Raw genomic sequence first — 24,061 nt, forward strand, 5'->3', positions numbered from 1 at the left:
TGCATGTTGTAAACGTGTGTCAGCATTTCCATCCTTTTTAAGGCTGGATAATACTGCATTGCACGTACATACCACATTTTGTTTATCCATTCATTTGTTAATGGACATTTGGGCTGTCCACCTTTTGCCTACTGTGAATAATGAGGCTATGAATACTGGAGTACAATAATCTGCTTGAGTGCCTGCTTTCAATTCTTTTGGCTATATACCCAGAAGTGGGATTGCTGGATCATATGGTAATTCTATGTCTAATTTTTTTCCCGTTTCATTGAGATGTAAGTGATGCACAGCAAAATGATTTGACTTACATATATCATGAAGTGATTGTCACAACAGTTTAGTTAACATCCATCACCTCATATAGATACAAAAAGATATATGTGGAATGCTTCACAAATTTGCTGTCATCCTTGCTCAGGGGGCATATTAATCTTCTTTGTATCATCCCAATTTTGGTATATGTGCTGCCAAAGTGCACATTTAACTTTTTGATGAACTGCCATGCCCTCATGTGATTCTTTTTTTTTTTTAAGATTTATTTATTTTAGGGGCGCCTGGGTGACTCAGTTGGTTAAGCGACTGCCTCGGCTCAGGTCATGATCCTGGAGTCCCGGGATTAAAATCTGCATCGGGCTCCCTGCTCAGCGGGGAGTCTGCTTCTCCCTCTGGCCCTCCCCCCTCTCATGCTCTCTCTCTCTCTCTCAAATAAATAGAGAGAGAGCACATGAGTGGGGGGGGAGGGCAGAGGGAAAAAGAGAAAGTCTCAAGCAGACTCCCTGCTGAGCGTGGAGCTTGAAGCAGGGCTTGATCCCACGACCCTGGGAACATGACTTGAGCCAAAATCAAGAGTAGGATGCCCAACCGACTGAGCCACCCAGACGCCTCATCCTCATGTGATTCTTAAGTAAAGCCAAAGATGAGGCACACTGGTGTTCTTCCTACATCCTGAGAGTACTAATTGGTAGTTGGTAAACATTATTGAGTGACTTCCTTCATTAATTGTATTGCAGCCCAATGCAGTTGTTTTTGTCACGAAGTCTGAACACTATTGGGTGGATGAATAGTACTCTTTTGAAAACCCCAACAAAGTGTCTCATGGCCATGAGAAATAGTGCCTCAATTGCAGTTCCCACCTTCAGCTGAAATGTGTCCCCAGTGATTTGTTAGTAATGATCATTTAAGTATCAGTTTCTGAGTGATTTGTTTTGTAGATAATAAATTAGACCTGATTCAAGACTTTTCCTATGACAATGCCGTATCTATCATGATACATAAAATTATTTCTATCATCATACCAGTGCTCAGATATTTTTCTTTTTTTTTTTTAAGATTTTATTTACTTGACAGAGAGAGACAGCGAGAGCAGGAACACAAGCAGGGGGGGGTGGGAGAGGGAGAAGCGGGCTTCCCGCCAAGCAGGGATCAGGACCCTGGGATCACGACCTGAGCCGAAGGCAGACACTTAACGACTGAGCCATTCAGGCACCCCTGAGCTTTATTTTCTTGAATCAGAAGGAAAGGTGGTGAAAGTGATGTGACTGTGTTGCACATGAATGTCTTCCATCTCAAAAAGCACTGCTAAACTACCCATTGATAGTCTCATGGGAGTTCAAGGGCAAAGGGATGAATAGGTGGTGCACAGAGGATTTTTAGGGAAGTGAAGATACCATCCATATAATACAATAATGGTGGATACATGTTAATATACATTTGTCTGAACCCACAGAATGTACCACACCAAAAGTGAACCCTTATGTAAACTATGGACTTGGAGTGGTTATGTATCAGTGGAGGTTCATTAGTTGTAACAAGTGTACCACTCTGCTGCAGGATGTTGATAATGCGGGAGGTTCCATGTGTGGGAGCAGAGGGTGTATGAGAAATCTGTATCTTCCCCTCAATTTTGCCGTGAGTCTAAAATCGTGCCCTCCCCCAAAAAAGCCTTAATAAAAACTATCCTTTAACAGTATTTGGCACAGAGTTTGGCACAAGGTAGGCATCAGTAAATATTTGTTAATGATCGAATGAATGAATGAATTTAGACAAGCAAATGTAGTTTGCTATGGATGATTCATTATGATGGGAAAGTATGGAATACTATTACAACACTTAGTTACTATTCCAAAGGTGAAATCAGAATGGGAAAATGTCCCTCATCTTTTGGGAGATGGCAGCAAGAAGGGGCTGCAGTGGATGTGGAGAACCTTGTATCTGAGGGTACACCGAGTGGCCTCAACACAGAGCTGAGTCAGAGGACATGAAAGGTGCTGGTATGGAATAAGGGTGAAAGACAAGGGGTGCCACTTAAGTCACAAGACTCCTGCTTCCTTCCTCTCTATTGTATACCAATCCCAGGACGTGCAGGTTTTCTCCTGCACTGGGCCTTTGAACACCTGTCCAGATATGAAATAACATGTTGTTCTGGCACTTTTAGTTAAAGTACCATCTAGAGTCAAATCATGTAAAGGAAGAGAAATCTATGAGTCAGTTTCCAGATTTGTATTTTGAAGATTACATCAATGGATTTCCATAGAAAGAAACCACAAGCTTTTTGCACTGTCTGGATTCACAAAGACCTATGCCACTTTCAACTAATGAGGAAGGACTCCCAAGTACATCATCTAACGATATGCATGAAATTTTAAGGTGCATTTAAAAGCCAGATCTCCACTCTCAATTTTTCTCTTGTGTATAATTGTAATGGTTGGTATAGGAAAGGAAAGCTGAATTATTGTTTATTATTTTGTTCCCAAAATTGTGAATTTTTGGCAATTCACAAAAATGTGGCAATTTTGAGAGTACTAATATACCCTGCATCTACTTCTCCCAGACACTTTTTATATGTATACATTATCTCTCATTTAATTCTCATAATATCATTTGAAGCAGGTACTATTATCTTCTGCTTTTTACAGATGTAGAAATTGAAGCTGAGAAGTTAAGTAACTTGCCTAGAGTCATGTATCTAATAAGTGGCAGCATCAAAATTCAAATTCAGGGCTAATTCTAAAGGTCATAATTTTCCCTATTAAACCATTATGCCCCTTAAGAGAACCACAGGGAGTGAAATTACATAATATATTAATATTTGATTAGGAGGAGAAAAAGACCAATCATAAAATGTAATGTCAGTCCATGGTAGAGGTTGGAGGGTGGTGGGTGGGGTGACTGAATAGGTTATAAAACTGCAAGGTAGGAGGCACCTGGCTGTCTCAGTCAGTAGAGCATGAGACTCTTGATCCGAGGTCATGAGTTCAAGCCCCATGCTGGGGGTAGAGCCTACTTAAAAAAAATAAAATAAAATTGCAAGGTAGAAAATAGGACCCAGACTAGAGTGAAATGAGGGAGGCAGTCCTCCTGGCAGGAGAGGAGAAGCCAAAGAGGAGATGGGAGCAGATGGACACATTTAGCATCTAGCTGAGCTATATTGGACAAAGATCAAATTGGGAACGATTCTCCCAGGGTAAATAAGATAGATGTGCATTTTAACCCTTAGGCACATATGAGAAGCTGCATAAGCAACACCTTGCACATAGCAGACTTAGAAAAAAGAAGTCTTGAATCTCAATTTTAAAAGACCAGTCAACTAATAAAGACTAGACCAATAAAAACTAGAAGACTTGATTTCCATAATTGGCACATGCAGCTAATAGACTCTCCTATATGTTCAGTGACTAAGAAGGAAACAGGAAGGCACCAGAAGTAATTGGGAAAGGTTTACCAAGTCAAACAATATGAAACAAGCTTTTGCGTTTCTAAGGATAATAGCTAGCATTTGTTATCTACTATGTGACAAACAGAGTTACATGCTTTACTTACATCAGCTCCCTTAATTCTGGTAACAACTCTATACAGACTACTATATTTTCAATCCCATTTTAACAGACGAGGCAGAGAATTAAGTAACTTATTCAAGGTCATAAAACTAGAGTCCAGCAGATCTTTCTGGATGTAAAAGGTCGTGCACTTAGCCATTATACTGCATTCTGAACTCTGCACTTAGACCGGATGAAAAAGTACAGTGATTGCTTGTGCTAGAATGTGATGGGAGAATGTATGAAGCAATTAACTGTCTCGCCAGAAGTTAGGGAGAATTTGAGTGCCCAAATTGCTACAGAAAATCCTGTTGTCCTGTGTGATGAAAAAGCTAATGGCACCGGAAATTGGGCAAGGAAGTCTGGTGTCTGAGAGTACCTGGCTGGTCACATTCCGTAAGTTGCTTGCTTTTGCCCCAAACTACTCTCTAGTTTTCAATGGGTGGCAGTCTGACTCGGAGGAAACCAGGCAATTCCTGCTAAAAACAATCATTTCCATGATCTGCCGCCCAGTTAAAAAAAAAAAAGTCTAGGCACAGATTTCGAGCAAATTTCCATTAGGTATCTGATGTCTAGGAACCACTTCCCTTAGCAACGCCATACACATCAAACCCTAAAACGAGGAAGCCTCGGCTGAGGTTGCCCAACGCGGGAGCCGGCACACGCAAGTCACTGAGTCAGCTGGGGCCGGCGATGGAGAGCCGCGAGCTCCCGTCTCCGGCGTGAGGCAATCTTCCTCCCACGGTCTCGGGAAGCCCCGACGCCGCAGGCTTCCTAGCCGAAGTGGAGCCGCCCAGGTGTAGCTCCTGCACCGCTTCCTCCCCCAGCGGCAACCACCCGACCCTTCCTGCTCAGCCCGACTCCACCTCCCCAGCTCCGAAGCGCGCGCCTCCGCGACCGGGCGGCGGCGGCGGCGGCAAGCGAAGGAAACGCGCGGCCGCGCGCACGCGCGCAAAGGGGCGGCCCGCCAGAGGCCCCGCCCCGCCAGAGGCCCCGCCCCCTCGGCGCAGCGGCGTATCCCGCCTGCCAGGCTACCCCAGGCAAACCTGTCTCGGCTGGGCGGGGAGCGGAGCTTCCTCCTCAGAGTGTGGTGCGGCATAGACGGCTTTGTCCTTCCGCCCCTGCCTCCTCAGCGCCCGGGCGAGCGAGGGGGCGAGCGGAAGGTGCGCTGGAGCCGAGGCCCGCGATGCGCCCGGGGGGACCAGCACAAGTCTCGGGGTCGCCGGCGTCCGACGGGTCGCTGTGCGGGGAGCTGCTGCAGGCCCCGCCGCCCCCGGCCTTGCAGCCGTCTCCGGCCGCGCCCTCGGGGCTGCCGCTCCCCGCTTCGTTTGGCGCGACCCTCAACCGCCTTCCGGAGCCGCTGCTGCGGAGACTCAGCGGGAGCCTGGACCGAGCGCCCGAGGGCCGGGGCTGGAGGAGGCTGGCCGAGGTGGCGGGGAGTCGGGGGCGCCTCCGTCTCAGGTGAGGGACGGGGGCGCGGGGGGCGTGGGGCAGGGGCCCGCGGGGCGGGAGCGAGCGGGCACCCGGGTGGGAGGACCGACGCGCCGGCGGCTGGAGTGGTGCGGGGGCCGCTGCGGTGAAAGGCGCGCGGAGGGGGATCTCTGTCGGGAAAGCGTGGGAATGCCAGAGATCCGAGGTTGGACCCTCCTCCCCGTGAGCTGAAAGGGAGAAGTGGGGGGGCGACCCAGAAGAATCTGGAGGGAAAGCAAGCTGTCTGCAAACCACTGGGACAGGGCAGTCATTCCAAAGGACCTAGCGTACAAAAGAACGGGATGTGGGCACAGACCGGGAAGACCTAAGGAAGGCGAAGTGCAGGTAAAGGGAGACTGAAAGCGAAGAGCTTGGGTGCAGGATTTCATGGAAGTTTTTACATAGGAGAGGTTGATCATGGGAAAGGCTGATGCTAAAACTACCATCTTCCTCCATCAAACCAACTGACCAGGTTCTCTTCTTGACTTCACCGTGAGCACTGAGCTCGAAGTAAAACTATTTTCCTCTTCCCAGGATAGGAACTGCGAACTATTGGTCTCGGTACTTCTTTACACTGTGAAGAATTATTGAGGACCCCAGAGAGTTTTTAATGTGGGTTCTATGTATTACACACATATATTTATCCTTTTAAAGATTAAAACTAAGAAACGTTAAAAATTTTAACTTATTTTAAAAGAATAACCTGTCACATGTTAACAGAAATTACATGTTTTTGTGGAAAAACAAACTTTTCCAAAACAAAACAAAAAAATTAGAAAAGTGGCATTGTTTTACATTTTGAAGATCTCTTCTATGTCTTGTCTTTATTGCAGAGAACTGGCCTCTTTTTCGTGCTTCTGCATTCAGTCTGTTGCACTGTCCCAGATCATGTAACACTGGTTACTCCACAATGTACACTTACTCAGAGAGTGAATGAAAACGATAAATAACATCTCGGTGTTACTGTGAAAAATCGTTTTGACCTTGCAGATCCTGTGACAGGGTCTCAGGAACTGCACTAGGGGTGCCCAGACCACACTTAGAACCATTCCTTTATACCATTGTTAGGATTTTGGTCTGCCTGGGAATCCCTTAGAAGTTTTTTTTTTTAACTTCTCATGTGACTAAACTTTGCCTTGGACTGTAATTATTTGTACACTTTCTTATAAACTCCTTGAGAAGAGGAGGCATCAGTTAAGATTCTGTGTGTTATGCATAGAACCTATCTTAGACACTATAAATACTTTTGAGAGGTGAGCCATTCATTCACAATTATGTTTATTGAGTGCCTATTATGAGCGGGAAGTTCCAGAAGATAAAAAGATGACAAATATTTAGTTCCTATTCACAAGGATGTCTCTAGTAATGGATTGTTATTCTGGGACATTCATAAATAACATGTTAAATGCTGTGTTGGGTGTGAATAATAACAACAATGGATTGTTACCATTTATTGAGCACTTAGTATATACCAATGCACTAGGTGTTTACATGCATTATCTTACTTTAGCCCTCACAACAACCTTGAGTTTCAGAGTTTGGGGTGATGATTTAGGGTTCTTTGGCCACAGAGAGGAGTAATGATGTGAGGTTGGAATTAAGAAGTGGTAAACTTGCAAAATTGAGCAGACAGATGGCACAATTTTCTGTTCTGGGAAAGAACATGTTTCTCTTAGGGAGAGGGGCTGTGCAAAGAAAATTCAAAATACTATTACACTAGGTCTGTAGATTTCTGAATTTCTAGACTTAATAGTGTAAAAAGTTGTCTTCTTTGGGATCGGATCATCAGATCTGTGATTGGTTAGTTTGTGATTAGTACACTAGTTAGGGAAGGCTCTGGACTTTCCTGAGGAGGGCCTGGGAGTGAGGACTCCTAATTTGACAGTGGAGGAAAGAGAAGAAAGGAAGGCCCTGCCACTGAAGAAGCCTGGCTGAAGTAGTGGATACCTGACATCAGGTGTTCTGTGTTCCTCCCCAGGCTTTCAGTCAGGTTTTGCCGAAGGCTACAGAATGGTTCGTTTGGCAAACTAACAGAAAAGTCTGAGGGCACATCTCTGGCGAAGGAAGTATAGAGAGAAGGGCAGTTGCCTCGCGGGCAACAAAGGGCATGCATTCGTGGAATCTGGCAAATTCCAGGGTGGGAAGTCTGAAAAGAAATAGATGGGATTTCACCAGTCTTCCAGGATGGTGAAGACTAGCTCAGAATAGGTGAGTGGTGGTGGGAGTGGGGGCACCCCTGCAGGTTAGAAAATTGGGGAATATTAAAGTCATATACACACTGAAATCGGAATTAAACTGGCATAACAAAAGGTTAGCACTGGGAGCTTAGGGGCTGGCAAGTGACATCTGAGGGGGCAAGGTAAGCTGGCGATGCTTACTCTGTTTAAGACAAAAAAGCTATTTCAGAGTAATTTCATACTGGTACTAGAAGACCATCTAGGATAGCAGAAAGTCCCAGAGGTATTTTTCTCTAGTGTCAGACCGAGGAACTGAAGTGGGAGGGTCCAAGTGGACAACAGTTCCCATGAGGGAGTGGACTCTTTTCCCCTAAAATCTTCCAAGGTTGCCTATTGTTTCTTACATTTTTTTCTGACTCTATACATGTTTCCTCAAATAGATGAGAATTTGATGAAGAAACCCCAAGAGTCCATCCTAGACTGTCCATCGGGGATTAGGAGTAATTGTAAATGTCTTCATACGATTATGGGTGACTCAGAATCAGTCCTGGCTTCCAGTTTAGTTTCCCACAACCGTGTGCATGCGGGAGTGCCCTAAATACAAACTCAGCCCTAATTCCATTCCAGACCGCCCTGATACTGAACAGCCTTTGCCATCAGTGCAGACAGATGCAGGTTCTGAGTGTCTTGCCCACCACACCCTGAAGGTGACAGAGCTTTCAGGAGGCTCTAACACTGCCTGGACTCCATGCAGGAGGGAGCTGAGGAAGGGGGCTTTGGGACACGGACCAAGGAAAACCATCCCTGTGCACCTGCTGTACAGAAGGTGTTCTGTAGCTGCAGACTTCTGCCTTCCTGCAGTTTGTGATAAGAATGAGAACGTGTGCAAAGCTGGAACAAAGGATCTTCTCCTGTCTCTGTCTCTCCGGCCTGTCTCTTCGGTGTCTGAAATTTGGAGTGCCGTCGGATCCAGGCTTTGTGTCTCTTTATCTACGTGTCTCCACCCAGTCCCCTTCTCGGTGTATCCTTAAGTCTCAGGACTATACATACTTAGGTAGATTCCTCTTAGTTTGTATCTTCAGTCCATCTCTTTGCTTTGAATCCCCTGGATTCATTCCTGCAGATGTTGATTTGCCATCTCCTCATGAATGACTAAGATATCTTAAGCGTAGCATGTCCAAAACTTAGCGTGTCTTTTCCCACAGACCTGTTTTTCATTCAGTTTTCTCTATCTCAGGAAATGGCAACTGCACCCCTCTGATTACGCAAGCCCAAAACTTCAGAATTATTCCTGACTCCACTTTTACACACCACGTCCGTTTTATCAGTGATCCGCATCTGCTATGCCTTCAGTGTGCATCCAGAATTCAACCTCCGCTGCCCCAGCCCTGGGCCAGCCACTGCCCTCTCTCACCTGGATCATTCCAGTAGCCGCCTAACTTCTCCTCCCGCTTTGCCTCTGCCCCCCGGCTATTCTCAGCATAGCAGTGAGAATTTATACTCTTTTGAAACATCCAGTCGGGTCTTACCTTTCCTCTGCTCAAAACCCTTTAATTGCTTTTCTGTTTCAGGATAAAAACACTAGTTAGCCACCAGTCGTCTCTTGGACCCCATTATCTTCCTCCCTTTCTGTGCTTTCCGCACACTTGCTTTCTTGCTTTTGGCTTGAAGACAGGAGGGTCTTTGTACTTGCCTTTTCCTCAGTCTGCGATAGTCTCCACAGGTGAACTGCATGACTTTACCTCTTCAAGTGTTTACTTACAGGTCACCTCCTTCAGTGAGGTCTTCTCTGATCACATTATTTAAAATTACCCCGTACATCTGCTCCAGCTTTACTTAGCCCCCTGCTTTGCTTTTCTCCAGAGCACTTACAACCATTGGATGTAAGTGTAACACACACACACACACACACACCTCTGTTTGTCTGCCTCTGCGTGCATATGTATGTTTATATCTTGTAGGAAAATCCAGAATGATAGGGAATTTTGTTTGCTGCAGTATCCTAAATACCTAGGAAAAATAGTTGGCCTATTTTAGATGATTAATAAGTAGTTAGTGAATTAATGAATAGAGATTTCAAAGAGTAAATGTTCCAAGAAGAGAAGCAAAAGAACCTAAAAGCAGTGCCATGGTTTGTACCCTAAGGGATGTATGATGTGTTCTATTTGATTATATATTTTTTGAAGTGATTTTATATATATATATATATATATATATATGAAGTGAAGAGAAATACAAATATATTTTCTTAGAGGCAAAGCCCATTTTTTTCGGTAATAGTCTTTTAACTTAAATGAGAAATTCCAAATTAGGCCTGGTAGAAACCACTTCAAAGCAGTCTTACAGGAATGTAACTAAAAAAGGAAAAAAAGAGTCTGGGTATTTAGAAGCATCATCTGAGCTGAAAGCCAGTGCCCAGGCGGAAAATCAGTAAAAAAGGAAAGGAGATACAGAATCTTGTTTTTCTCCTGTGCCTCTTGTATTGGAAAATTTTGTCTCCTTCATCTCAACCTCTTTCTTCATTTGGAAGAAAGAAGTCAAATTGTTTTTCGCTTTTTTCTATATCAGTATAAACATCAAAGCATCACTTGGTTGCATTTGGTGAGATGGCTTCTGAATTTTTTGTGCCAGAGTCCAACCACCTTTCTGAATCATAAAAAAAAAAAAAAATTTAGCACACAACATCCTTGTTTTTATAGATCTCATATTCTAATTATCTAAAAGAATGGTAATCCTTCTATTGTCTCTAATACTGGTTTCTTGACCTGGGTGTTACAGGGACTAAGGAAAGAAAATTTTACAGAGTAGAGGAGTGGCGGGCATCTGCAGCTTTCGTTGTTGTCTTCATAGTCACCATTATTTCAGAGGAGAGAGGACGCTTTAACACTAAGAAATAGGAAAGACCATCTCAGAGTAAAAGGCAGTCTTATTGTCCTTGTTTTTATCATTTTACCTTGGGCTTCAAATTGTGCTGCCACTAGTCTACCGTCCAGCATTTGGGAACAATTGACCTATATTATGATTCACATTTAGCAAAAATAGAGTATGGAATATACACATTTAACTGAGACGCTTAGAAGGAACACCTAGTGAGTATAGAGACAGGAGGCCTTGAAGGACATTATCAGATTACCCAACCAGTAACTACTCAAAAACATTTTTAAGGAAAAGGGAAAACAGTTTCAGAAATCAGCATAATTAAGAAACTATTGTTCTTTTAATATCCCATGTTTTTATTGCATAATAAGAACTCACTTTTATTGAGTGTTTGTTATTTGCTACGTACTTCTAGCATAGATTATCTAATTTAATTCTAACAGTCCTATGAGAGAGATGATACTAGTATTGAAATTATTTTGGTTGGATACATTTTTTTTTCTAAAGTTATGAGATTACCAACTTCACCACAGAATCATAAATCTTGAGTGACCATTATATAAATGCTATGGTAGCCTTTTAATAAAACTGATCAAAAGGAATGTGGATTAAGACTATTCCAGGAGTGCCTGGGTGGCTCAGTCTGTTAAACTTCTGACTCTTGATTTTGAGATCGAGCCCCGTGTTGGACTCTGCATTGACCATGGAGCCTACTTAAGATTCTCTCTCTATCCCTCTTCCCCCGCCCCCCCCTCTAAAAAAGGAAAAGAATGTTCCAAGTCGTATGAAAACTTGCTCACCTTGCATCTGGCACAGCTGTGGTACTGTTATGTCTGACCCTTTCCATCTATCCAGTCCTCCAGCCTTTTTAGTTATGATTGAAATTCATGCAGTAATCATTCAGTTATGAATAATTAATATGGGCAAGACAGATTTTAGGTATTGAGGGGTTAAAAATACAGGGTTTCTGTTTTCAAGGAGTACTGTAATCTAGTTAGGTAGAGAACATGACTATGAAAGAAAAGCTCATGGTTTTATTTATTTATTTTTTAAAGATTTTTATTTATTTGACAGAGAAAGAGACAGCCAGAGAGGGAACACAGGCAGGGGCGAGCAGGAGAGGGTGAAGCAGGCTTCCCGCTGAGCAGGGAATCATGACCTGAGCCAAAGGCAGACACTTATCGACTGAGCCACCCAGGCGCCCCGAAAAGCTCATGGTTTTAAGGCAAAATTGTGTCAACTGAGACATAGAGAACAGGGGTCTGCAAGCAATGATCCCTGAGCCAGATTTGGGCCACTGCCCCTGTTTTTGCAGTTTATGGGCTAAGATTGGTTTTCATTTTTAAAAAATTGTAAGACAAAAGATAAGAAAGAAGAACATGCAATAGACTATATGGCCCATAAAGCCTAAAATATTTTCCTTCTGGCACTTTACAGAAATTTGTCAACCTTTAATATGTAAGGTAAGTGCCATCAGGAGATATGTCTAACGTGTGTTTGGGGGACTTGTGTGGTCTGGATGAACCTCACAGGGAAGCTAAAGTTTATATTGGACTACAAATTGGAAGGAAAGGGAGAGGTTGCTGCAAAGGTGTGTGATGTGCGAATTCTGCAGTATGTCATGAAGATTAAAGACTTTGGCCTTTGTTAGTGGTTATGTCTCTTTGGGAAGATTTTTTTTTATTATGTTAATCACCATACATTACGTCATCTTTGGGAAGATTTTGGGGGGTTTTCTGTTGTTTTGATTGTTTGGTTTAACTTATACTGTTTTTCTTCTCTTGAATGTTTCATACTTGTGCTTTCCCTTTCTGTGAAATGGTTGAAGTCCATACTCCTTGTCCCATTATTTATGGCCTTCTGTAGTGTGATCTTAGCCTGTCTTTCTAACCTTGTATATGCCTACTGAACACAGTAACACTGAAAAGGAAATTTGTTATGTATGTTAAATAGTGATAATAAAAAAAAATAGTTTGAACAAAAGGACAATGAGACAGAAAGTAGATTCTTTGGAGCAGAAGTCAGCCAACTTGTTCAGCTTTGCAGACCAACGGCTCACCTCTGCTGTTCTAACAGGAAAGCAGCCATCCACCTTTGTAAACGTGTATGTGAACAAGCGTGACTGTGTTCCAACAAAACCGTTTACAAGGTGACTGGGTGGGTTTGGCCCACAGACCAGCGTTTGTCTTGCCCCTGTGTTAGGGTATTTCTAGGTACTTAGAAGTACTTTGAATGTCACTAATAGTCTTTTAAAATTTGTTGAAAAAATGAGCACATGTAGTAAAAAGTCCGACAGTACAAAAGGGTTTATAGTGAAAAGTTGAATCGTCCAGCTGAGCTCTCCTGCTCCGGCCCCCTCTGTAGGAAAATCGCTACTAGTTTCTTGGCTATCTTTTCAAGGTTAACTCTGTACATATAAGAACAAACACATATTCTTACTAATAAAAATGGTATCATGCAGAACAAACACTATTCTGTATCTTTACTGTATGAATACATATGTAGGCACGCTACTTTACTAATACAAAATACTGTATGTTAAGTTTTTTCATCTTTCAAGATGTCTCAAAGATCTGTGCCTCTTTTTTGGGTCATATAATGCTTAATAAAAGCAGAAGAACAAGTAGAGAAATGTATCTGATCTTCCTAATCCATAGTCCCAAATTAAAGGTAAAAATTTTGATAAACATCAAAGCCAAATTTCTCTCACATCCTGTTACAGGATTTCTCTCATCTTCTCATTTAGTAGTCTCGGGAGCTGAGTTGGAGAAGGGCATAAAGGGGAATTCCCTGTGATGGCAGAAGAAGGAAAGGACAGTAGCACTCATAATGGAAATAACTTTTCACCACTCAGCGACTCATGGTTTATCCCTACAACACCTACAGTCATGCCAGACATAGAGCAGGCATATCATGTTGGAGAAAACTACTGATTTGAATTAAATCTGTTGTTTGCAGTTGCCTGGACTTGGAGCAGTGTTCTCTTAAGGTCTTGGAGCCTGAAGGAAGTCCAAGCTTATGTTTACTGAAGCTGTTGGGTGAGAAAGGTTGTACGGTCATGGAACTGAGTGACTTCCTGCAAACTATGGAGCACACAGAGGTTCTTCTGCTTCTTAGCCCCCCAGGTAGGTTCTTCTCTGAGGTCTATTCTCCAGGAGTTCATGGAGACAAACTTAGAGGAAAATATCTCATTTGCCAATGAATTGTATTAAATATTTTTGGAAAATGTAAACATATGGAGACTAATTTTTTCCTCCAGATTGAGACTAAGGAACACATAAAAAGCAAATACAATGCAAAAACACTGATTGGATTGTGGTTCAAAAACATCAGCTATAGGGTGCCTGGGTGGCTCAGTTGTTAGGCGTCTGCCTTTGGCTCAGGTCATGGTCCCAGGGTCCTGGGATTGAGTCCCACATCAGGCTCCCTGCTCAGCAGGAAGCCTGCTTCTCCCTCTCCCACTCCCCCTGCTTATGTTCCCTCTCTCGCTGTGTCTGTCTCTGTCAAATAAATTTAAAAATATATTTAAAAAAAAAACTATAGAAGACATTTTGGAGACAAGTAAAGCAATTTGAATTTACCATGTATATTAGGTATTAGGGAATTATCATGTGATAATGGTGGTGTAGTCTGTAGAAGAATGTCTTTATTCCAAGGAGATGCGTGCTAAAGTATTGAGGGGATGGGGCGCCTGGCTGGCTCAATGGGAGAGCATGCAACTCTGATCTCAGGGTCGTGAGTTCAAGCCCCACATTGGATGTGGAGCCTACTTTAAAAAAAGAAAAGGTAAAGTATTTAGGGGTAAGATTCTTTTTTTTTTTTTTTTAAGAATTTATTTATTTGAGAGAGAGAAAGCAGGGTAGAGAGCACGAAGGGACATGGGAGAGGGAGGGGCAAAGGGAGAAGGAGAAGCAGGCTCCCCGCGGAGCACGGAGCCCAATGTGGGGGCTCGATCCCAGGACCTCAGGATCATGACCTGAGCCGAAGGCAGACTCTTAACCAACTGAACCACCCAGGCGCCCCTAGGGGCAGGATTTCTATAACTAATGTCGAAATAGGGCAGCCAAGGCTCAGTCAGTGGAACCTGCGATTCTTGATTTTGAGGTTATGAGTTCGAACCCCATACTGGGGGTAGAGTATACTTTGAAATGAAGAAAGGGAGGAAGGGAGGAATAGTGCAGCCAAACATTTATTAATATGTATATATACAAGTGAGATCAAGCAAATATGGCAGATATTTATTAAGTATTTCACCAACATGATGCTTTTGAAATGTTGATTGATTCAACCATGATTTTTTTTCTGAATATACCAATTTTGAGTGAGATTTCTCATTTGCAAGGTCAGATGTGAAGAAAAGGAAACAGCCCCTTGTCTGCACAGCTACAGATAGAGTTGGTCCTGCAGCAGTGTCAGGCAGGAGAGACCATGTGGTCTGAGTCACATGATGACAGCAGCACTGCAGACCTCCCTTCTCGGGTCCAGTTCACCATTATAGATTCTACCAGAAGCAGAGAAGCCAGTCAAGGTTGGGAGGGCCATGGTCTAAGGACTCATGCTCTCTGTGTTACATGGTTTTGATGTATGTAGTTTTTATTACATAACCAGCCTATTTGTGATAATATTTTGAAGGTAACATGAGAAACCTAAAATTATAATTCAGATCTTATTTTTGTCAGTTCTGGGTTTCGGGAATCTTCTAACTGAAAAGTCTTGAAGCAGGCTGGGCTTCAAGAGAGGCTGAGGACAGCCCTGTTTTCAAAGAATTGGTTTGTTTTCATCTTTGCCCCTCCTTTCTTGTTACTGGCTTCCTTCCAAGAGTGACTTTCTGCATAGTGGCAAGATCTCTACTGACTTGAATTCATCTTTGTCCCAGCAAAAATCATAAAATTCCCTCTAGTTAACTAGTTTCAATGACATGCCTGTCCCTATACCTGTCACTGTGGGAAGGGAGATGGAATGTACCCATTTGCTGGCTTAGAGGCAGGAGCAGAGTTGGGTTGAGTCAGCTTTCCAGAAACCACATAGGATACTAAACAAAAGTGGGTCTGTTGGAAGGGCGTAACAGATGCTAGGAAGGTAACCAAAGAGTCCACTACAAAGGAAAAGGACCCTAGATTACAAGTCAGGAAACTTGGACTCTCAGATCATCCTCTGCTTCCCAAGGCCTAAGGTGATGATAAAATAGGTGCCTCCTTTGAGTTGCACGTTGCGTTGGATGCTTGACATCTGTTCCTCAGTGCCTCTTTATACCAAGAGGTCTGGGGTAGGAGTAATTATGTCTAGATGAAATTGTTGTTTGTCACCAATCAGTGAACTTCTTCATAAGGTGACATTTGTTAACTTTTATATCCCCAGTGCCTTGAATATTACCCAAGAGTTGTGACGATTAAAATCTGCCAGTTGGGGCACTCAGTTAGCTACTAAGTTCTCATACTTCCTAGAATACCTTACCAGGGCCTCTGAAAACTTAAGAAACCTCTCCAGGAAGTGAATCTAACTTGTATATCTCATTATCTTTTTTCAGTAATTACGCTAATCACTGTGACTGTTGGTTGCCAAGTCTATAAAATGAGAGTAAGTGTTCTCTACCTGGCAGAGTTGGAGGAGTTACATGAATGCCATGTGGAATGGCCTCAAGGCAGCCACAGAGGCTTCCTGTCTCCTGATCTGTGGTGGGATCACTCGCCTCAGATCTCGGGCTTCCACATTTTCAGTTTCCCATGCATGACACTGGGCTTTCCTGAAATTGAGTCACATGTTTGTTTATGTATAACGATCTGCCTGAAATTTTTGGCAATATTTTAATTTTTGACAAACCAGCAGTGAATACAGAGCCAACCTAATAAACATCAGTAATCTAATCCCTTGACAGATCCATTTCTGCTCTTTGTGTTTTTCTCCACATAGTAGGATTAGCACTTTACCATCAGTGTTCCCCATATAGATCATTCTGGTATTTGGCCTACAAGCTTTTCAGAGTTATCCCCTAGGACTTCCTTGTATTTGAGGGGAGACCAGGAAAAGGAAAGCAGTTTCTATGTTAACATTTCTTTTTTTTTTTTTTTTTTTCTTGTTAGTCACACCTGAGAGTGAATGAATTTATCAGCTCTTTCCTGAGAACAGCTTTTTCAGAAAGAGGGTGAAGGGGTGCACAAAATGGCACCGAGCTCCTGGCCGAGCAGCAGGCCAAGGAAGCGAGAGGCAAAGGAAGCAGGGAGACAGGGCACACGGAAGACGCAGGGCAGCGCCTGGACAATCTGGCCTGACGGGCCTCAGCAAGCTGGAGGCAGGCCCCAGGGACTGAAGTGTGTGGCTCCAGGCCTCAGTGAGGGAGAGACATCACAGGCATCTATGTTAACATTTCTATATTAACACTTATTCACTGTTTCTGTGAAGTTTTATCTCATATTAGCTGTATAGTGTCCATTGGGAATCAGTTGTTTCTTCAATATTAAGTATTCATTTTTGAGGACATATTTTAGGATCTGATAAAGCTCAGTAATTTCAGGAAGAGGTAATTTACTGTTAGCTTTCTATGTGCATTTTATGTGAATAATCTAAAACTTACTGTATTTGCAGATATTAAAGTATAAGAATTATAGAGAAAATTTTAATTTTTAATAAGGATATTGAGAATAAAAACTATTGTACTTAAGAAGGTAAGCTCTGATAGAATCAACTTTAAGACTTTACTCATTCATTCAGTAAACACTTACTGGTTTCCAGTACCTTTGCTATTCCAGACGTTGCACTTGGTACTGTGATTCAAAGATGACTGGAACCAAAATTCTCGCCTAGGAAAAGCTCGTAGTCTAACAGGAAAGACAAACCTGTAAGTGATCACATCCAACACAATCGTAAACACAAGTAGAACAAGTCTTATCTGATCTCTGGGTTTTTCTTTTCAGTGTATTCCTGTATCTTGGTGAAAATACAATATAGAAATATTTAATGTTGGCGCGCCTGGGTGGCTCATTTGGTTAAGCGTCTGCCTTCAGCTCAGGTCATGATCTCAGGGTCCTGGGATCGAGCCACATGTCGGGCTCCCTGCTCAGCGGCGAGTCTGCTTCTCCTCTTCCTCTGCCTCTCCCCCTGCTTGTGTTCTCTCTGTCTCTCTTTCAAATAAATAAATAAATCTTAAAAAAAAAAGGAAATATTGTCATGTTTTCTCTCTTTTTTTGTAGTAAGACAGTTTCATAGGAGGACATTAGTTCTTATTCCACAGAAAGTCCAGTGACTTTTCTCTCGTTGTCTCTATAGAGAGGTCTGCTTTTGGTGAGGGTGATGAGTTCTGTCAAAGATGCTGTGAGTCTCTGAACAGACCTTTCAGACCTAAATGCAGGAAGAAGAGGAAACTTTAGATTTATTTTAGTTTTATTTTGCCCCATTCCATTCTGGTTGTTTGAGGGCTGACAGCCAGAGATAGCCATGGGAGATGTCTATAATGAGGAGTTTCTCTGTTTTTCTGAGAAACTGAGTTTCTTTTATGTATTTGTTTTGGTAGCCCAGCAATAGCTGGGGCAGCATTCCCCTGCCTCTAACTAGAACAATTTCCTTGATTAGGAGTCAGCCTCCGTGGTCCCTCACTTAGGATGGGATCTAAGCTAAGGGTAACTCATCCCTAAATTCTTGCTCTCCGTGGGCTTTGACACTTATATATTTTCTAAAGGAGCTCCATAGGCTTGAGCTTCTGCTTTCTCTCTAATTGGGCTTTCTCACAGCACATGGATGGCTAGCTGCTCCCGATGCCCATTTCCCAGCACTGATTGTTTCCATATTTTATTCTTTTGGTCATTCCAGTGGGAATTGGAGGGGAGTGGGAGCATTAAATGAGTGTGCTGAAATTGTTTGAACCAAAAGTCTGTAATGATTTTTTAGACCTTTATTTTTTCATTAAAGGGTCAAAAATCCTGGTCCCAAAGCAACTGACGTTGGCATCTCTGTCCTTCGCAAATGTCATTGAGCCTAATGTGCAGTTCAAGATGTTCCTGTTTCTTTTTTTTAAGTGAAAACATTTTGAGAGATTACAGGCTCCATCAGTTAGGGTAGTTATGCAGATCACAAAATGGCTGCCAAGGAAGTCATGCCCTGGCCTGGAATTGGTTAAGCAGAAGCCAGACGATAGGGGATATTTAGAGAGAATTAACATTTTATGTATGGGTTTCATTAGATGAATCTCAGGGTTCCAACTCTAGTTCTGTGATGTTATTTTATTTCTTTCTTTATATAAAAGGTTCTTCACTCTCCATACATACCAGGCCGCTCTGGCTGTGACCTCTTCAGTGGCACCTTTTCCACTTGCCCCACACCTTTTTTGTCATTAAGACAGGAGCCAAGGGGCGCCTGGGTGGCTCAGTCGGTTAAACGTCTGCCTTTGGCTCAGGTCATGATCCTGGGGTCCTGGGATCAATCCCTGCAGCGGGCTCCCTGCTCAGTGGGGAGTCTACCTCTCCCTCTCCCCTCTCATACTCTCTCTTTCTCTCTCTCTCAAATGAATAAATAAAATCTTTGAAAAAAAAAAAAAAGACAGGAACCAAGATTGTTGAATATTATTCTCTAATTTCCAACATACCTTTAGTTCAGAACCATCTTATCTTTACAGTTCTGTGAAGGAACAGAACTGTGCTATAATGAACATTTAAATTTTAAATGTGAGCAAAGATTTGTGTAGAAAATGAGATTTCCACTGGTTATCATTTAGCCAGAGTCACAGTTACTGACAAAAGCGCATTAGAGCCCAGGTCTGCTGACCCTGACCCGAACTCAATGTCATTTCTGTCATGCTAGGAAATTTCTGGGTTATTCAGGAACTTGGTGATGAATTAGTCTCCCAGTTGCCTCTTTGACCTGTGGACTGCAATTTTTTGTCCTTGCCAAATTAAAAAATACTCATATTAGATCCTCTTTTATAAAGGACTTGTTGTGTGAGTGACAGAAATTTCTGAAAGGAAAATATCAAGAAGTGGAAGAGGCAGTGATGGTATGGATGGGAATTAAGGACAGAGGGGGAGGAGAGCGATAGGAAGGGAGTCGTGACGTCTGAAAGAATGTGCGTCAGCCCTGAGGTGTTCAGGGTCCCTGGGCAATATGGAAGCATAGTGGCTATGACGAGGAAACGGGGTTTAACCACAGGAGGTGCAAATGTAAACTGACTTGTAGGAAGGACATACATGGACATGCTTTGGTTGTGTTGAGGGGATACTGAAGAGAGAGGGAGAGAAATGGTATTTATTCTGGGACACGATGAGGCACTTTTCAATGATAGCTTAGAAATTTTTAGAATAACTCTGAGGAAGAGTTTAAGATAGAAGCTGCTGGAAAGAGATTTTTGGTTTGCAGCCTCTGAAAACAGATGTACTGTCATGTATACACTAGACCTGTTCCTGGAACAGCTGTTTGTAAGTTATATCAATATTTAAATGCATCCATGGGGTGCCTTGGTGGCTCAGTTGGTTAAGCTGCTGCCTTTGGCTCAGGTCATAATTCCGGGGTCCTGAGATCAGGCCCCACATCGGGCTCCCTGCTCAGTGGGAAGTGTGCTTCTCCCTCTCCCACTGCTACTCCCCCTGCTTGTGCTCTCTCGCTCGCGCTCTCTCAAATAAATAAACAAAATCTTTAAAAAAAAAATTTTTAAGTGCATCCTGAGAGAGGGTAACTTAAAGGGAAGCTATGGTGAATCCTCCTGTCAAGTTAAGAATCACCCTGACTTACTGTTTTGAAATTCCAGCAGGTTTTTAGTTTTATTGTTCAGTATCATGAATCTGTGATCTCCATAGGTGTGTGTTGAATGAACGATCCTCATGTTCCATCGTACCTAGCTCAGATTCTCCCCGGTTTACAGGAAATCAAGTAACCTCTTTGACTTCTTTGCAGATGTTATCTGAAAATAGGCTTGTTTGCCAGGAAACTGTGCATTCACCCTTTAAAATAGAACTTTCATTTGTATGCCTTGGTTCACCCGCCATAGCTCTGTGCCATCTTCTTTCCTTACCTTTGTTCAGCACCTTCTGACTAGTGGGCGCCCCGCGAGGGTGGTTACAGGTTGACCATGGTTCCCTGCCGCACAAAACTATGTGGGAGGAAGGAAATTTGTGTGGTTAAGGCATGGGAGGTATTGCGACTTCTTGTCTTTACTGCTCACCAAGGGCGGTTTCCAAATCACATTGTGCCTTTCAATTCTCAGTCTTTGAAGCATTAAGTAATAAATGCGTGTATTTATTTGCTTGTTTATTGAAGACTAGACTAGTGAAATGGATGGTCCAGGACAGATGTGTAAACTGAGCTTGAACGTACATTAGAAAGCATATAGTCTCGTCTCCCACACAAAAGAAGGACACCTTTTAGGATATCCTGGCCTTATGGGCCCTATGTCCATTAAAGTTACTCATTTCTTTGTAAGACACTCTAGGGAGAAAGCCTTTTAATTTCCATCACTCTTGTCTCTGTATAATAGAGAATGTTTGCCATGGTCAATTTATAAGCACTGCCATGGTGCAAGACACTGCACTCCGCTTGACATTTTCCCTTCAGTAAGAGAGGCTCATGTGGCAGAAGATCAGCTTGGGAGGGACATTAAGAATCGCTGGGGGGGTGCCTGGCTGGCTGAATTGGTGGAGCTTGTGACTTTTTTTTTTTTTAAGTTTTATTTATTTATTTGAGAGTGAGTGAGAGAACAAGAGCAGGGGCGGGGGAGCGGGAATCAGAGGCAGAGCGAGAAGCAGACTCCCCGCTGAGCAGGGCACCCAATGTGGGGCTCGATCCCAGGACCCCAGGATCATGACCGGAGCCAAAGGCAGATGCTTAACCGACTGAGTCACCCAGGCATCCCAAGCGTATGATTCTTGATCCCAGAGTTGTGAGTTCAAGCCCCATGTTGGGCATAGAGATTACTCAGAAATAAAATCTTTAAAAAAAAAAAAAAATCACTGGAAAATGATAACTATGTGAGATGATAAGTGTATTAAGTCAACAGTGGTAATCACTTTACAATGTATATGTATATTAATTATCACATGGTAACGCTATAAATGTATAGAACTCTCGTTTGTCGAGCATACTTCCATAAAGGTGGAGGGGGGCAAAAATCACTGGATTGACAAAAGCAGGGGGATTTTAAAGCCCAAAAAAACCTAGGTTTGTATTTTGGTTCTGCTATTTTACAGTGGGAAAAAAATTGGTCTCAGAAAAGTTAAATAGTTTACTCAAGGTAATTTGAGTGATCTTTTGCAAACTACTTCATTTTCTTCACTGTGACATAGATCTAACTAATATCTAATACATCTGGTTATTTTGAAGGTTAGAGATCAAAACACCAGGCACATATAAAGCAGTAAATTGCTACCATAGTTGTTTTATTATGGTGATGATACACAGTCATCCAACAAATACATGTGGAACACTCACTGTGTCACCATACGCCAGGCACTGTTCTGAGTGTTGGGTAAACTGGTGACTAAGACGAACAAGGTCCTTGCTCTCAGGAAGCTTCTGTTTTAGTAGGTGAGAAGACAAGAAAACACAGGGACTTCAGATGGTTAGTGCAGTGAAGACCACAAAGTGGGGTGAATGTAGTCGAGAAGTGGGGGTGGGGGTTATCTAGTTTAGAGACGTTTCCCAGAGAAGCTAGAGACCTAGATTATGAGAAAGAAAGAGCCTGCCATGAAACAGTAGGGGGTTGGAGGGGAAATCCAGCAGAGGACTAGTAAGTAAAAAGGTAGAAAATAGCTTGGCTTCCGAAAAGAGGACCAGTGTGGCTGGAGCAAGGAGGATGGGAGGGGACGAGGTTAGAGAGGTCAGTTTACGTAAGACCTTGTGACCATGATAAGGAGTGTAGACTTTATTCAAAGTACAGTAGGTCAGTCGAGGGTTTTAATCAGAGGAGTGGTATGGATTAATTTATTTTTTTTATTTTATTTAGAGAGAGGGGAGGGGAGAGGGAGAGAAAGAATCTCAAGCAGATTCCCCACTGAGCGTGGAGCCCGTGGTGGGGCTCAATCTCACCACCCTGAGGTCATGACCTGAGCCAAAATCCTAAGTCGGATGCTCAACCAGCTGAGCCACCCAGGCGCCCCTGGATTAATTTATGTTTTAAAAAGACAGTTGGGCTGCCGGTTGGAAGCAAGGAAACCAGTTTGCAGGCTGTAACATGGTACCATCACAGCTGATGGTGGCTTGGGTTAAGATCATGGCATTGAAGATGTGTGGAGACGGGGAAAAGCGGAACTGGCGGGACTTGCAGAGAAGTTACATGTGGAGAATGAGAAAGAAAAGAGGGATTCCGGGGGGCACTGCTAAGTTTTTGCCCTGAGTAACTGGATGCATGGGGATAGGCTGAGTTGGCAAGACAGTGCGCTCTCATGCAGGAGTAGATTTTGTTTTGGAGGAATTTGGGACATGTTAAGTTGGAGACGGCTAGAAGACAGCCACATTTGAAAGCCCATTTAGCCACAAATCATCTATTTTTCATATTTATATTTGTTCCCTTTTTTTGTTGTTACAACTTTTTTTTTTCTTATCACACGTAAACTTTGAAAATCAGAATCTTTGTATCTTGAAGTTGTGACGTATGTGTCTCGTGGCTAAAGAATGGCATTGGGAGCCTTAAATGCAGTGCTGTAAATTTGCCGGCCAAAGTGAGAGTGCTTATTCCATTTTCTGTCTTTACCATGTCCTTTGCAACCAGCACATAGTACAGGTTCCAGAAGAACTGTTACTTCTGCCATACTGTACTAACTTGGCATCAACATAAAGAATTAATGAATAGGAAAGTTCTCCCTTGGCAAAAGTTTTAAATTCTTTTTTGAGAGGCTCTACTGACTTTACTAAAGATTTTCTAGGGTTTCTCCAGACCCTCAAATGTAATAGGTATGCAATAAATATTTATTTATTTTGGATTTTGATTTTATTTGGTATCTTTCTGGAATGGTTTTCACATACCTGTTTTACCTTATATACTATTTTTGTCCTGGAAAGGTTGGTATCTTGGATGTACTAAGATTGCTATTATTGGACTAACTCCAATTGTAATCTTGTTTTATTCCTTTGGATTGGTGGCTTATAGAAGAAAAAGATACTGTTATGAGATCATATTCAGGATAGATGAGGAAAGAAAATAAAACTATGTGCAGGGAGTTACATTTTACAAGTTTAATGATCTTTTCTTCCTTCCTGGAAGCCAGCTAACCCAGTTTTATGTATTATAACTTCGGCAAATGTAAAACTTCCTAACTTTGGTTTCCGTTGTGTCAGTTATCTGTTGCTGCATAACAAATTACCCCAAAAGCCAAAGCTTAATACAACAACCATTTTTTACTTCACATGGTTTCTGAGGATAGAAACCTGGAAATGGCTTAGCTGGGTGGTTTTGGCTCCGGTTTTGGCCTCTGATGAGGTGAGGATCAAGCCATTGGGGCAGGGCTGCAGCCGTCTGGGGTTCAACTGGGGTTGAACTGTCCTCTTCTCGGATGGTTCACTTACATGAAAGTTTCTTTCCTTAGCACTTGGGCCTCCCACAGGGCTGCCTGAGCATCTCATGACGTGGCAGCAGGCTTCCCCAGAGGGAGTAAGTGAAAGGGAGACGGGGGGGTGGGGGGGGACAGGGGGCAGGTAGTTCCATAATTGACTTAGGATTTTCTTTAAAGCTTTCCCAAGCTTTGATGCTGAGAGTCATTTCTCGGATAAGAAATGTCTGTATCACATGTGTCGGATTTATATCCTGCT

General features: G+C 42.8%; 1 protein-coding gene and 1 non-coding gene across 3 annotated transcripts in view; one reads left to right on the top strand and one right to left on the bottom strand.

Moving 5' to 3' along the window:
• Positions 1 to 374: 374 nt before the first annotated feature.
• Positions 375 to 478, bottom strand: LOC113913389. The gene has a single exon (XR_003517182.1). It is a non-coding gene; the product is annotated as a U6 spliceosomal RNA (small nuclear RNA).
• Positions 479 to 4,871: 4,393 nt separating this feature from the next.
• Positions 4,872 to 24,061, top strand: part of MALT1 (MALT1 paracaspase) — a 59,789-nt gene continuing 40,599 nt past the window's right edge. The window contains exons 1-2 of one of the 2 annotated variants that reach the window (XM_027576735.1): positions 4,872 to 5,276; positions 13,298 to 13,464. In XM_027576735.1, coding sequence (XP_027432536.1) covers positions 5,002 to 5,276; positions 13,298 to 13,464 — 442 coding nt within the window. In that variant the 5' untranslated portion in view covers positions 4,872 to 5,001. The remainder of the gene's footprint in view (positions 5,277 to 13,297; positions 13,465 to 24,061) is intronic. The other variant, XM_027576734.1, reaches the window with a different exon arrangement.

This window comes from Zalophus californianus, chromosome 14 (genome assembly GCF_009762305.2).
Source record: "Zalophus californianus isolate mZalCal1 chromosome 14, mZalCal1.pri.v2, whole genome shotgun sequence".
Taxonomy (NCBI): domain Eukaryota; kingdom Metazoa; phylum Chordata; class Mammalia; order Carnivora; family Otariidae; genus Zalophus; species Zalophus californianus.